Here is a 12,827-nt window from a genome sequence, read left to right on the forward strand (position 1 = left end):
CGCCCAGGATTGGAATCACCGACCACAGCTTCTTGTAAAGGGCAGTGAGAATGAAGCCCGCGGGCACCCTAGGGCAGGGAGCCCGGCCTTCCAGCCCCCCGATGGGCCCCTGGTGAGGCTGTGGCAAGGCCTCTTTCTTCCTTCTTCAAGTGCACCCCAGGCCCGGCGCCTGGCACAAGAAGACACAGGCCGATCAGGGGAGCCATTCTTGCCATGGGTGGCACAGCAGGACCATCGAGCGCCGGCCGTCACCTTGGCTGCCGGCCTTCCCCTAAAGGGGAAAGCCGTGCCACCAGGGCACCTAAGGGTGGAGCCAGGAGCGCCAGAGACTTATGGCCCGGGGATGGCCCATGTCCGGGCTTCCTTGAGCTTAGGACCCAACGCAAGGAGGTAGGTTTGGGAGCTGTGAAGAGGGAGCGCTGGCGGAAACTGCTAAAGAGGATGGACGACTGGGGTCCTTGGTTGGAAACTGAGGCGAGGCTGCCGAATCGGGTGATTGGCAGGTCACCAGCACCCTTGCCAAGCACAGCAGAAGCCAGCCTGCCGTGGCCAAAGAGGGGTGGTGGAGGCCATCCAACTGGAATATTCTATCAACCAGTTTGCTTTTGCAAGCACGTGTATGGCCAGAGGCAGCCCGAGAAAAGGCTGGCTGTGAACTCGGGGGAGGGAGGCTTCGGCAAGGGGGCGATGTGAGAACCCCATGGACACTTGGTGGTGCCACCCTCGGGTGACTGGGAGGGTGCCGCAGAGAGAGCTTGGGGACCAAACAAGCTCAGGGAGAGCAAAGGTGGGTTGGGGGGTAAGCCAAGAACCCGAGTCGCCGTGGGATCTGCCACCCCCCCCAAGTCCCAGCAGTCAGAGCCGGTCCACAGGGAGAGGCCCGCCAGGAGGCTCCAGTTCCAGGCCTCAGCCCTGAGAAGTCTCCCAGCCCCCGCCCGGCTCCCCTGCCAGGGCTTTCGGGAGCCCCAGATGGGGGAGGTGGATCTGGGCTTGGGGCTGCTTCCCCTGCCCCCACCCAACCTGAAAACCCAACCCCTAGGAGATGGCGCTGGGCGGCAGCAGGCTGGGGTTTCCAGTTAGGTTCCCAGCAAATCCCTCTGAGCTGCCCTTAAAGCAGGAGGCAAGGGTGGTGGTGGGGGGAGTGGGGGGGTGTCTAAGCCCCAGGCCCAATTAAGAGATCAGATGGTGGGGGGTTGGGGGAGCTTTTAAGGTGAGGAACCCCTGGCTGATCCCACAGGCTGGTATAAAGCACCCCGGCTCCCAGGCAGTGGGCCGGGCCTGGTGGGCGTCGGGGACGGGTTTTTCTGGAGTCATGACCCAGCGCTGGGGCCCCCAGAGGCTCGCTGGTGGGCATCCACAACCCAGCGATGATGAGAGCACCCAGGCAAGCGTCTCTGTCTACTCCGAGGGCAACACCACCAGAGGTGAGTGAGCAGGGGCCGTCCCGTCAGGCTGGGCCAGGCTGGCAGAGAGAGCTGCCCCTCCCAGGTCTCCAGGCCAGGGTGGCAGCACTGGGGACTGCGGGCCGGCCACCTCTCTCTGCACGTAGCCACCCGCCAAGAAGACTTTCTGCTTTAGCTTTGATACTGAGACGAACAGGGGGTTTTCCTTTCCAAATATAAAAGCACACTGTAATAGTGAATGTGCATTTTCAAACCACAAAGTTTTCCCTGCCCTTTTTGAGAATCCTGGTCCTAGAAAGCGTGAATTTGTTCTGGTTGCTAGAACATTCTTTCATACGGCCGGGGAGCATTTGCATTTAACTTCAGTCGCTTCTGTCTCTGCCCCTGTGCTATCCTGAGCCTCCTGGGAAAGGAGCATATCTGATTTGTCTTGGCCTGTCTCGTAGCTGGAGACCAGAAGCAATGCAACAGGGAAAACAGCAGAGAACAAGTGGCTTCTAGAGCCTCAGGGTCAGAGGAGACCACAGCAGTCTCTTCTTCCCGGGGGAAGAGGTGTGCTCAACTCCCAGGGCAGCCTTCGCACTGTGAACAGTCTTGGGAGAGAGGGTTTAAGCGCGACTGAAACCTGTGGCCTTGAAAGTCCTGTCAGGACAGCCCAACTTCTGCCTGTGGGAGATGCCCAGTCCAAAGGCTTTGCAGGAAAGCCCTCCAAGGAAAGAGCCGGAGACACTGGCGATCCCATCTGACCCCCACCCCAAATCCCTCCTCCAAACCAAAGACCTTCAGTTCCATCAAGAACTCCTTGCTTGCTGTGGTTTCCAGAAACCACATTAGCTCCTTGAGTTCGTCAATATTCCCCATGTGGACAGGCCAGGGCTGGGCAGTGATTTAACAAGGTGTTCCTGGGCCAGATGGCTGCGTACTCTGCAGGTTGCTTCTAGAAATGATGTTGTGTCCTAGAAATTCCTTGGTTGAGATGCAACAAAGCTCTTCCTGGGGGTCCCCAAGGCTTCATCAATGGAGAAGACTCCTTAAAAAAAATGGCTTTTTTCCAAAAATTCCCCAGAATCTACAAAAGTCAAGTGAAAAGCTTTGGCTTCCATATATCTCCTGGTCTTTGGAAGTGAATCCAAGACACCACACCATTTCCTCTGTAAATACACAGTGTGTACCTCGAAAAGTAAAGGACTCTTAAAAACGTAACCATGATGTCTTTGTCACACCTAAAAAAGACAACTGTTTCCTTAATGTGAAATATTCAAAGTTCCACCTGCCTCATTAATATACATTTGTTTCCACTTGATTCACTTGAATCAAGATACAGACAAGGTTTGCTCCTTCTGATCTGCTGATATGTCTTTTAATCCCCTTTTCATTTATAAGCTCCCTCTCTATCTCTTTGCAATTTATCTGCAGAAGAAAACAAGTCATTTGTCCCTCGAGTTTCCCACACTTGGGACTTTAATTTTTCTGTAAATTGGTAGCTGATCTGAAGGTCTGATCGGCTGCAGGTTTGATTTGTCTGTGTGTCCTAGTAAAGACCTCTGATTTAGGAGAAACTTCGTGTCTGGGCATCTGTATTTCCAGGATGTCAGCGGCCACCCCTCCTCGATGCCCAGACCCCTTCGATCACTGGACACCTGATGCTGTCACTCTGTCTTCATTTGTAAACTGGAGTCCTTCAATGAGGGTCACGTACCCTCATCTCCCAGTTGGTTACCCTTGGGTCAAGTGTGTATGGGAAAGAAAGGAAAACAGCTTGCTTCTTTCCTTTTTTTTCTCTGTTCTCAGAATTATGAGTTCGTTCACCGATGGAGCCCATCAGTTTTTATGTCTATGTCCCCTTTCTCTCTTCCCAAGTGAGAATCTGGGTTCTTGAGGACTTGGGAAGAACAGAATTAGAATATGACAGCATTATTCATTTGCTTTATCTCACGACTCCCACACAGGAAGCTTAGAATAACCTCGCCACCAAATATAATTACCAAAATCGAAACTGTTTGCAGGTCTCTTTCCCTTTAAGGTATAATCCAGCGGGCTCACGTATTCAAACTAGTGTGTTTTTGAAAGTCCCTTAGAGCGATTCCTCTCTGTGGTTATGCCACCGAGTGGATACACATTTAGGTCGGCTTTTTATTTTCAGGGAAGGTTTTTAAATTTTCATTTTGTCCTAAAGCTACGTAATAGAATATTGACAAGGTGCCAGGTTAAAATCTAGGAAACAGTGTAGAGTTGAAGAAGTATGGCTTCTCTCCCTGTCCCCTACACCTGATTCTCTCCTCCCCTGCATCTCTTACAACTTTGCCAAGCAGTTGACCCGCCATCCTTTTCACTTGCTCGTTTCTTCATGGCATTTGTTCTGGAACAATTTGTCCTGGAGGGGCGGGCTCAGACACCTGTTCTGGGTGCATGGCTCCAGCCCCCTCTTCTGTGGCCTCCTGTGCCTGTGCCCCCACCCCCCTGCATGCAACTTCTCTCTCTCCCTGGTGACTGCAGCCCCTGGCACCCGCCTGCAAGCTGGAGTCAACACCCCTCCCTTCCAGCCGCCGGTCTCCAACTTCCCCGTCCCACTCGCCGGGAAACACCTGTGGGTTTCCCTATTGTCACTTGCAGCCTTGCGGTCCCTTCAGCTGCTCTGCCAGAACCGATGGCCGTGCCAAAGGTTCTGCCAACACACAGAGGCGCAGAGCCACTGTGTTCTATCACCAGGGACAGCTGCTCCGTCCTTTCCCTCGGTCGGCCGTTCACTCATTTTGTGGGCCGGACCCCGTGGGTAAGGGTGAATCAGACGTGGTGTCTGATGGGGAAGACGAGGCTTGGGCATTGGGGCTGCCAGTCCGTGGTCGGGCATGATGGAGATGCGGTGATGGGGGGGTGGGGGGTGCAGGAAGCATTCAGAAGGGGTGAACTCACTATCGGCTGGGGAACCCGGGAAGGCTTCCGGAAGGCCAAGGCCCCCCCCGAGCTGGGCTTTCCAGGGGGAAAGGGTTTGTCTCTAGAAGGGAGGGACGGCAGGTGCGCAGGGGCCAGCACGGAGAGACGTGAAGACGGCACCTGGAATCGTAGCTGCTGTGAAGGAAAGGGACGGTGCAGGGGACTGCAACCAGAGGGCTGTGAGGTGGCTGGTCACCCCAGGCGGCGGCACCTGCTGTGCTGGGGTGGGGGTGGGGACCTTGGGGGAACCACCCAGGGCGGGGAGGACGGTGAGCTCCATCTGTTGGGTGTGAAGTCTGAAGCCCCTGCTCAGGCGTACAGCCAGCAATGGCTCTGGCTTGAGTGGCAGGAGGTGGGGAGAAGGCTGTCCGAAGATGGGGGGCAACCGGGGCGTGTGCTCCGTAGAAGGGCAAGAGCCCTTTGCAAAGGAGAGGGCGGCGGGCAGGAGCGAGGGGCGCGGTGGGGAGGCCCCGCAGTTCCCCAGCGCCCCCTCCTCCGTGCGCTCTCTGCCTCCCGGCCCAGGCCCATTCGACGGCCCCAATTTCCACCTGAACCCAAGGTGGATGTACCACCTCACCAGCGTCTGGATGATCTTCGTGGTCATCGCGTCCTTCTTCACCAACGGCCTGGTGCTCCTGGCCACCCTCAAGTTCAAGAGGCTGCGCCACCCCCTCAACTGGATCCTGGTGAACTTGGCGGTGGCCGACCTGGCGGAGACGGTCATCGCCAGCACCATCAGTGTCGTCAATCAGATCTACGGGTACTTCATCCTGGGCCACCCACTGTGTATCGTGGAGGGCTACACTGTCTCCCTGTGTGGTGAGCCTGCGGGGGGGGGCGCCCGGGCCGGGGGGGGGGGAGGGGGGGAGGGGCGGGGGCAGGAAAGGAAGAGGAGGGCTGGCCCCGGAGGAAGGAAAGGACAAGGCCTCACACGTCAGCTTTGGACCTGAGAGGAAGGAGAGCCAAGGGGTTAGGGGCTAACGTCCTTCCAGGAGGATGCAGGCGTGGGGGGGGGGGGTCCCATGGGCCATCAGACCCCAGGCCTCAGCGGCCCGACCCCTGCCTCTGGGGCGGCACACGGAGGCTCTCCCATTTCCAAAGCTTCCCAGGCTCACTTGCCCAGATCCTTTAACTCCCACGTCTAACCTAGGTTTGCCTCGTTGTCGCCTGCAGGTGGGCAATGGATGGGCATCCCAGGGCAGGGGGGCGGTGTTGTGATCACCACTGGGGCACTGTCCTGCTACCACTCCCTCCTCCATTGTCCGGTCTGTAAAATGGGCACAGTGGTGGCAATTTCAGGCGCCTGCTCGCTTTACGGGTCAGCGGCCTGGGCCCCTCTCTGAGCCACCACCTCCCATTTTACACTCGGCTGCGCCAGTGCAGAGAAGGCTCTGTGTCCAAAGCCCCTGCATCCTCCCGAAAGCACAGAATGGGGGACGGGGGGGGGAAGGGGGGCGACCAAAGAAGGGGCCACACGTTCCAAGTCACCTGGCCACAGGCAGCCTGTACATCTGCTCCGGTTTGGGGACCTCGGCTGTCCCTGGCCCCCTGGTGAAGCCTGGGTGGGGCGGGGGGCAGGTCCCTGGTGCTCCTGAGAATGATGGCAGACGCATGAGATGCAATGCACAGGATGACAAAGGAAGGCAACCATGCTGAAGGACAGCCAGACCCTCGAAAAGGAAGCCATGACGCAGTTACTTCTTTAAAGGGGTGTGAGGAGTTAGGGCGTTTATAGAAAGGTGACAGTGACACCGGTTCCCCAGTGACATCAAATAACGGAGCGGGGTCAGCAGGTGGAACCGCCTCGGAGATTGCAGGGCGGCGCTGCACCATGAGCGGTATTTCAAAACAGCTGCTGCGACTGTCACATGATGGGGAAGTAGCTGTGGTTTCTCTTGGTGACTGAGCCAAAGACACAGATGACACCTCTGGCCAGGGTTGGCTGGTCACGTAGGCGATGGAAGGAAGTGCTTGCTCTCACCTGGCAGCTAGCAGAAACAGAAGGCAATTTTTCCATTCCAGTTCCCGGAGCCCTGCATTCCAGCTACAGACCTTTGGGGTCTAAAAAGAAGAGGGAGGCGCTGTCCCGCGCCCCCGCCCCCTCTCCCGCCCACCCCCCACCCCCCAGAACGGAGGCACGTGGCGGGAGGTCCGTGAAACGCTTCCCCAGCCCGGGGAACACCCCAGGGTGCCGGGAGGAGGGCTGCACCCGCTTCTCTGCTCTTGGCTGGGACGACAGCACCCCTGTGTGGTCACGCTGGTCCCTGCAAGGCCTACAGGAGCTGTGCCTGTGACCGCCCAGGAAGGGCAGCAGGCACTGGCAGGGCCCCGTGGGGATGAGCGCCAAGGGCCCCAGGGCTGCCCTTTAGCTTGCTTTCTTGCTTTTTCTCTCCTTTCTCTCCCTTTCTTTCTCTCTCCCTCCTTCCCTTCCCTTCCCGCTCCTGCTTTCGGTCTCTTTCTTCCTTTCTTTTTCTTTTCCTCCCTCCCTTCCTTCCTTTCGTTGTGGTGGGCGCCTGGAGGCCGGGAGGGGCCCAGTGAGTTTTAGTTTCCTGGCTTTGAGATTCCATGACTAGATCGGCAGGAAACTCAGCGGCCAAAGCGGGAGCCTGAAGCTCCTGCTCCAGAGGGGAAAACATCCAGACAAAGAGAAGCATCAGAGAGGAGGAAGAGAGCCAAAAAATGGAGGAGAGAGAACGCCTCTGGGGCTGGGGCTGGGGAGAGACAGGCTGAGGAAAAGGTGGACAAAGGGGCAGAATCCCAGCGGGGCCGGAGGGGTGAGTAGCGGGCACTGCGGAAAAGGGAGCGACAAACCAGGGGTTAGAAGAGCAGAAGAAAAGGGTCCGGCCAACGACCGAGAGACAGAAGTGTGGGAGGGAGGAGTCCCTCCTGATTCTGAAAGTTGTCAGGCGGGTCCGGAGTGGAAGAGGTGACAGCAGAGACCGTTCTGTCACCCAGCTCCCTTGGTCCTGCCGACAACTCCTGTCTACTTCTCTCTACAGGGATCACGGGTCTCTGGTCCCTGGCCATCATTTCCTGGGAGAGATGGCTGGTGATCTGCAAGCCTTTTGGCAACATGAGGTTTGACGCCAAGCTGGCCCTCGTGGGCATTGCCTTCTCCTGGGTCTGGGCAGCTGTGTGGACAGCCCCTCCCATCTTTGGCTGGAGCAGGTAAGCGTGCTGAGGACAGGAAGGCGGCTCGTGGACAGCCGAGAGAAAGGCTCGCACCCTTCCTTCTCTAGGTGACCTGGGAGATGCCAGTCCCCCCAAGCTCAAGCAGCTCCCGGTGGCACACTGAGAAGCGTCACCAGGCTCGGCCATCAGCCCAGTGGGGACACCTATTTGAATTCTGGGTCTTCTTGTGCACTCTGGGGTCCCCCTTTTGGAGACTACTTGGGTTGCAGGTCCGCCAGGCTGGTGGGTCACCTGGGTGTGCCCAGGCTGCCTCTTGGGGGAAAGTCCACATTTCCAAGTAAGCAACTCAGATGTTTGAGTGTAAGGACCAGGCGAGGCCACTGCATTTTGCTCCTCCCGTTTTGTCATCCCAGCCCCCCTCGGGAGGTGGTCCCTTCCTTCCTTACAGTCAGGGCTCTGAGAGGTGGCGGGAGCCATCTGTGGTCACGCAGGGCTGGGTCCCCCATCTGTCTGTCCCCAAAGCCCTCTTACAGCACCGGCCCAAATAAAATATAATCACCCCTTCATTGTGGGTCACACAACAAAGCACAGGTCGTGTCACGCCCGCTTACAAAGTGCAAAAGCAGCTGGCCATCGGCACAGCTCTATGAGGCTTCTTTTAGGCTCTCCTGACAGGTGAGGAAACTGAGGCATGAGAGGGGCGAGGGCCTCGAGGGTGTACTTGCAACCACTCTGCTGTTCCTGGAAAAGAAAGGGGGGCAAGGAGGCTACCCAGGGGTTTTGGGACTGTCCGAGAGAGAGGTTTTGTCAGGAAGTTTGAAAATCACTGCAGCCAGTGGTGTGTGTGTGTGTGTGTGTGTGTGTGTGTGTGTATGTGAGACAGTGACACTGCCAGCTGGACCACGCCGTCTAATAGGAGATGTTAAATAATTGGTTAAAAGTCGTGGATCAGGCGGACGCTTTTGAGCACTCACTTGTCCACTTTCCTCCCAATTCTGGCTGCCGGGGGACCTACATCCTTGCCGCCCCCTTGCTCCAGGGGACAGGCCCAGAGAGGGGGCCCCTCGCTGGGTTTCAATGATAAATATCCCTCTTTAAAAAGGGGGGGACCGTGAGACCTCAAAAGCGGCAGGGAGGGCAGGCCACGGTGGCTCAGCAGGCAGAGCTCTCGCCTGCCATGCTGGAGACCCAGGTTCGATTCTCAGTGCCTACCCATGCAAAAAAAAAAAAAGGGGTGGGTGGGTGGGTGGGTGGGTACAAGGACCTGTCACAATCCTTCCACCATTCAAGTCAGGGGTGGCTGGGGCCCGGGCTGGAGCTGCATGGGCCTTTTGCTCAGGTACTGGCCCCACGGCCTGAAGACCTCGTGTGGCCCGGACGTGTTCAGCGGCGGCTCATACCCGGGTGTGCAGTCCTACATGATCGTCCTTATGGTCACGTGCTGTGTCATCCCGCTCAGCATCATCGTGCTCTGCTACCTCCGCGTGTGGCTGGCCATCCGAGCGGTAAGCCCCGTCTCCCCGCACCCCCCCCCCCACACTCCGCAGCCGGTCGGGTCCCAAGGACCCAGGGACTCTCTGCTGGCAGAGGGCACCTAGTCCATTCCCCTGCCTCCGAGCCACGCCACAGCGACAGCAGTCTGGGGACACTCTTCCAACTACTTCTTGATAGCCTCAGATCAAAAGGTCCCACACCGGCTGGGAAAATATTAAGACTTTAAATAGGGCAATCACTTTAGGGAGCCACTCGGGGACCCACCCGGAGCTGGTCGCAGTTTGGGGCTTCGCCTCCCTGGGGAAGAGGCCAAGAAGGAAGCGGAGCCCTGTCTTTCCCCCGACCGAGGACAGTGCTCCTTGGGGTGGAAAAGCCACCTCCTCCAGGAAGCCTGCCAGATTTGCCGAATGAAATTTGCAGATCACGGGGTGCAAAGGCTGCCAGCAGAGGGCCTCATCCCCTTGTGGGCCATTTGTTTCTGGATGATGCCTGCCTGACATGGGGAGACGTTCTCTCTCCAGCAAGGCGCTTTGGGTGGTACCTTCCCCCTTGAAAGTCTGCTGGCGCCCACCATCCACTGGGTTGATTGCAGCCACTTGGCTGTCCACGGATCGGGACCCACCGGGCTGGCTCACGCAGGTGTCCCATCCACGGCTCCGGAGCACGCCCCCAGCTCAGGAACCTGCCCCTGGTCACCTCCAGCCCTCCCTTGTCAGCCTTTCTGTGCACGCTCACCTGCCTGTGTAGTCCCTCTGCCTGAGTCCTGTCCCCCCGCCCCCCTTTCCCCTTGCACACAGCAGCTATTGACTTGGCCAGAGGCGGGAAGCAGGAGGGACGGGATGGAGAAATCCTGGCCCAGAAAAGGGGCTGGGGCGCCTTACTCTCTGCTCTGGGATCGCCAAGACAGCCCAGCCACCAGCCACCAGCCTTTTCTTAGCTAAAATTAACAAAACAAAACAGAACTGATAACTTCCTCCTCTGCCACCACGTTCCATCTTGTTCCCACTTTCCATTCTCTGGAGTAATCCATCGAGGCTCCCATGCTCAGAGCTTAGCACCCCTCCCTAACCTCCCGCTGGGGGCACAGCGAACCCAGAGAGCGTGGAAGGCACCTGACTCTGGGTGGCTGACTTAGTGGGGGTCCCAGGAGCTGTGGGGGGGAAGGGGGTGTGCTCACACTCACCAGCGAGCCAGCCCTCCCCCCGTCCCCAGGTGGCGAAGCAGCAGAAAGAATCCGAGTCGACCCAGAAGGCCGAGAAGGAGGTGACACGAATGGTGCTGGTGATGATTGTCGCCTTCTGCTTCTGCTGGGGACCCTACACTTTCTCTGCCTGCTTCGCCGCCGCCTACCCTGACTACAGCTTCCACCCCCTGGCGGCGGCCCTGCCGGGCTACTTTGCCAAAAGCGCCACCATCTACAACCCCATTATCTACGTCTTTATGAACCGACAGGTGGGTAATGGCATCAGCTGGCCAAGTTAGAGACGTGGCCCACCTACACCAGTGGTGCGTCCCGGCTGGCATCGTGTCTTGGGGGCTGGCATTGACCCTCTGGGGCAATCAGCCGAAGGAACTCAGCCTGTGACCAGACCCAGGTGCACCTTGATCGAGGGCTTAGGAGCAGCCTGCATTGCCCCCTTCTGGAATCTTCTATTTTCAGCCTGAGGGCAGCCTTTTCCCCAAATGTTCTTGCCTTCAACTGGCCACGGAACACCCCACCACCAAGATTCAGGGGACCGCCAATTGTTCAAAAGCCGATGTGGTCCTGCCAAAAACAGGACAGTGTTTTCCGTTTTTTGGCCCCATGGTAGCCATCGCCAGCTGGCACCCTGGGCCCCAGCGGCCAACGGCCCCGTGACCCCCGCGGCCTCTGGGCAGGCTGTTACTCAAGGCCCATCAGGTTTTTGTTTCTTCGTCTTAACATTTCTTTATTGTGAAAAATAACCTAGATATAAAAAAACAATAAATTTCAAAGCACACTGCAACAATTAGTTATAGAACAGATTTCAGAGTTTAGGTTTTCACTTCTAGCTGCTCCAAGACACTTTTGACTAAAAGAAATATCAATAGAATGATTCAGCACTCATATTCATTTGTTAAACCCTATCTTCTCTGTATAACTCCACATTCTCCTTTGATCTTTCTATCCCACTCTTTAGGGCTATTTGGGCTCTGCCCATCCTAACTTTTTCATGTGGGAAGGGGCTCTTGATAATATGGGATGGGGCGATAGAACTAGCTGATGTTCTGGAGAGGCTGGACCCTCTGCACTTCAGGACTTATCTGGTCCAGGGAATCTGGAGGTTGAAGGTTTTGGAAAGCTACCCTAGTGCATGGAACCTTTGTAGAATCTTTTATCAATGGCCCCAGCACCTCGAACCAGAGGGTGCCCCCCTCCCTGCACAGCCATTTTACAGTCCCTGGTTGGCTTGACTCCCTCCAGTTGGCCTGATTCACGCCAAGAGCCTCCAGCTAGGTTCATCTCTGGAGTTGAATTCTTCCAGGTACTTTTCAAATATGAAAGAAGGCCAGCCCCACACTTGATTCCCGGGCCCCACCATTGACACTCAATGTCCAGAGAAGGGTTGCTTTATCCCTAACCCCCATTTCCCTCTTATGTTTGGTTTGTTGTCTTTGGAATTCTAGCCTATCTTGCCAAGTACGATCTTTTATTATTTTCTCTCTCCTTCTCCCCTTCCAGAATTCCCCCTCCTAGATAGGTATCTGCATTTCTGCATTTTGCGAACTTAGCTCTCACACTTGCCATGTTGCTATCCCTTTCTGCTGCATTCTCACAGAAGTTACTAGAATGTCAGCTCCCCTAGAGCAAGGGATTTTGCTCGCTCCTGTGTCCCCAGCACCTCAAACCCAGAGGGTGCTCAGCAGGTAGATGTTGAATTGATTTGTTGAATGAGTTCCTCAGCCTCATCTGCCAGCGCTGCAGCTGACTGGTTCTGCTGGCAGGCCCGTTTCCTGTTATTGATTTCAACAAGTGTGGTTTTCACCTTTGAGAGTTCTCACGACAGAGGGGAGCTGGGGGGAGTCAAGAAGAGGTTTGGACTATTCAGGAAATTCCTAGAGTCTGGGTTCTCAAGACCCTGTGGTTAGATCAGTAGTGATACGGAGACAGAATTCGAGAGGTTAATCCTGCTCAGCTTGCCTTAGCGGCCACCAGCACTGAGAAAACCCCTCTCAGTCCAGGCAGAAGGGGGGTGGGGGGTCTCTTTGGACTGAAGAGATGACAGAGGTGGCTAGAGTGTTGTTGACCTAATTGTGCGGCTCCCCGCCAAATTGACGGCATGGCAACAAAATGACTACCTTGTCCTTTGCACCAAAATGCCGGAGACAGCTCACTGCACACATGGGTGTTGGGTGCCAGCAGCTGCTACACGAGATCAATCGGATGGCCCAACAGTCAGCGAGGGACCCACCCCACGTGCAAGGGCTAACCTGAGCCTTCACCTGGTCTCCTCCTAGTTCTTGGAGCAATGGAAGGGAAGGTCTTAAGTCACGGAGGTGACATGTAACCAACACCCTCTGGAGACTGCCACTAAGCATCACCCTTGCGGCTGCCCCTCCCTCCTCCACTGCCTAATGCTCTCTCTCCCTTGCAGTTTCGGAACTGCATCTTGCAGCTGTTTGGGAAAAAGGTGGATGACACCTCTGAACCCTCCAGTGCCACCAGGACGGAGGCCTCATCTGTGTGTTCAGTGGCACCTGCATGACAGCTCACCGGACCTGACGACGGGAAAAAAAACAGCTCCCTGTTCCCCCAACCCGGCTGTGGCCACCACTCTCCTCCTCCCCCTTCCTCTCCAGCCTTGTGCAATCAATGTGGTTTCTCTTTGCCAAAAAATAAAAAAG

At 56.6% G+C, this 12,827-nt stretch overlaps 1 protein-coding gene across 1 annotated transcript; it reads left to right on the forward strand.

Moving 5' to 3' along the window:
* The first annotated feature begins 369 nt into the window (after positions 1-369).
* On the forward strand, positions 370-12,795 carry OPN1MW3 (opsin 1, medium wave sensitive 3). The gene is made up of 7 exons (XM_077145072.1): positions 370-390; positions 1,238-1,424; positions 4,860-5,156; positions 7,337-7,505; positions 8,809-8,974; positions 10,176-10,415; positions 12,578-12,795. The coding sequence occupies exons 2-7, from the start codon at positions 1,313-1,315 to the stop codon at positions 12,686-12,688; spliced, it is 1,095 nt and encodes a 364-aa protein (XP_077001187.1). The 5' UTR covers positions 370-390; positions 1,238-1,312; the 3' UTR covers positions 12,689-12,795.
* The last annotated feature ends 32 nt before the right edge of the window (positions 12,796-12,827 follow it).

Source organism: Tamandua tetradactyla, chromosome X (genome assembly GCF_023851605.1).
Source record: "Tamandua tetradactyla isolate mTamTet1 chromosome X, mTamTet1.pri, whole genome shotgun sequence".
Taxonomy (NCBI): Eukaryota; Metazoa; Chordata; class Mammalia; order Pilosa; family Myrmecophagidae; genus Tamandua; species Tamandua tetradactyla.

Coding starts and splice junctions, on each gene's coding strand:
- OPN1MW3 (XM_077145072.1), top strand. CDS start 1,313: ATGACCCAGCGCTGGGGCCCCCAGAGGCTCGCTGGTGGGCATCCACAA. Junction 1,425..4,859: donor CGAGGGCAACACCACCAGAG/GTGAGTGAGCAG, acceptor CTCCCGGCCCAG/GCCCATTCGACGGCCCCAAT. Junction 10,416..12,577: donor ACGTCTTTATGAACCGACAG/GTGGGTAATGGC, acceptor TCTCCCTTGCAG/TTTCGGAACTGCATCTTGCA.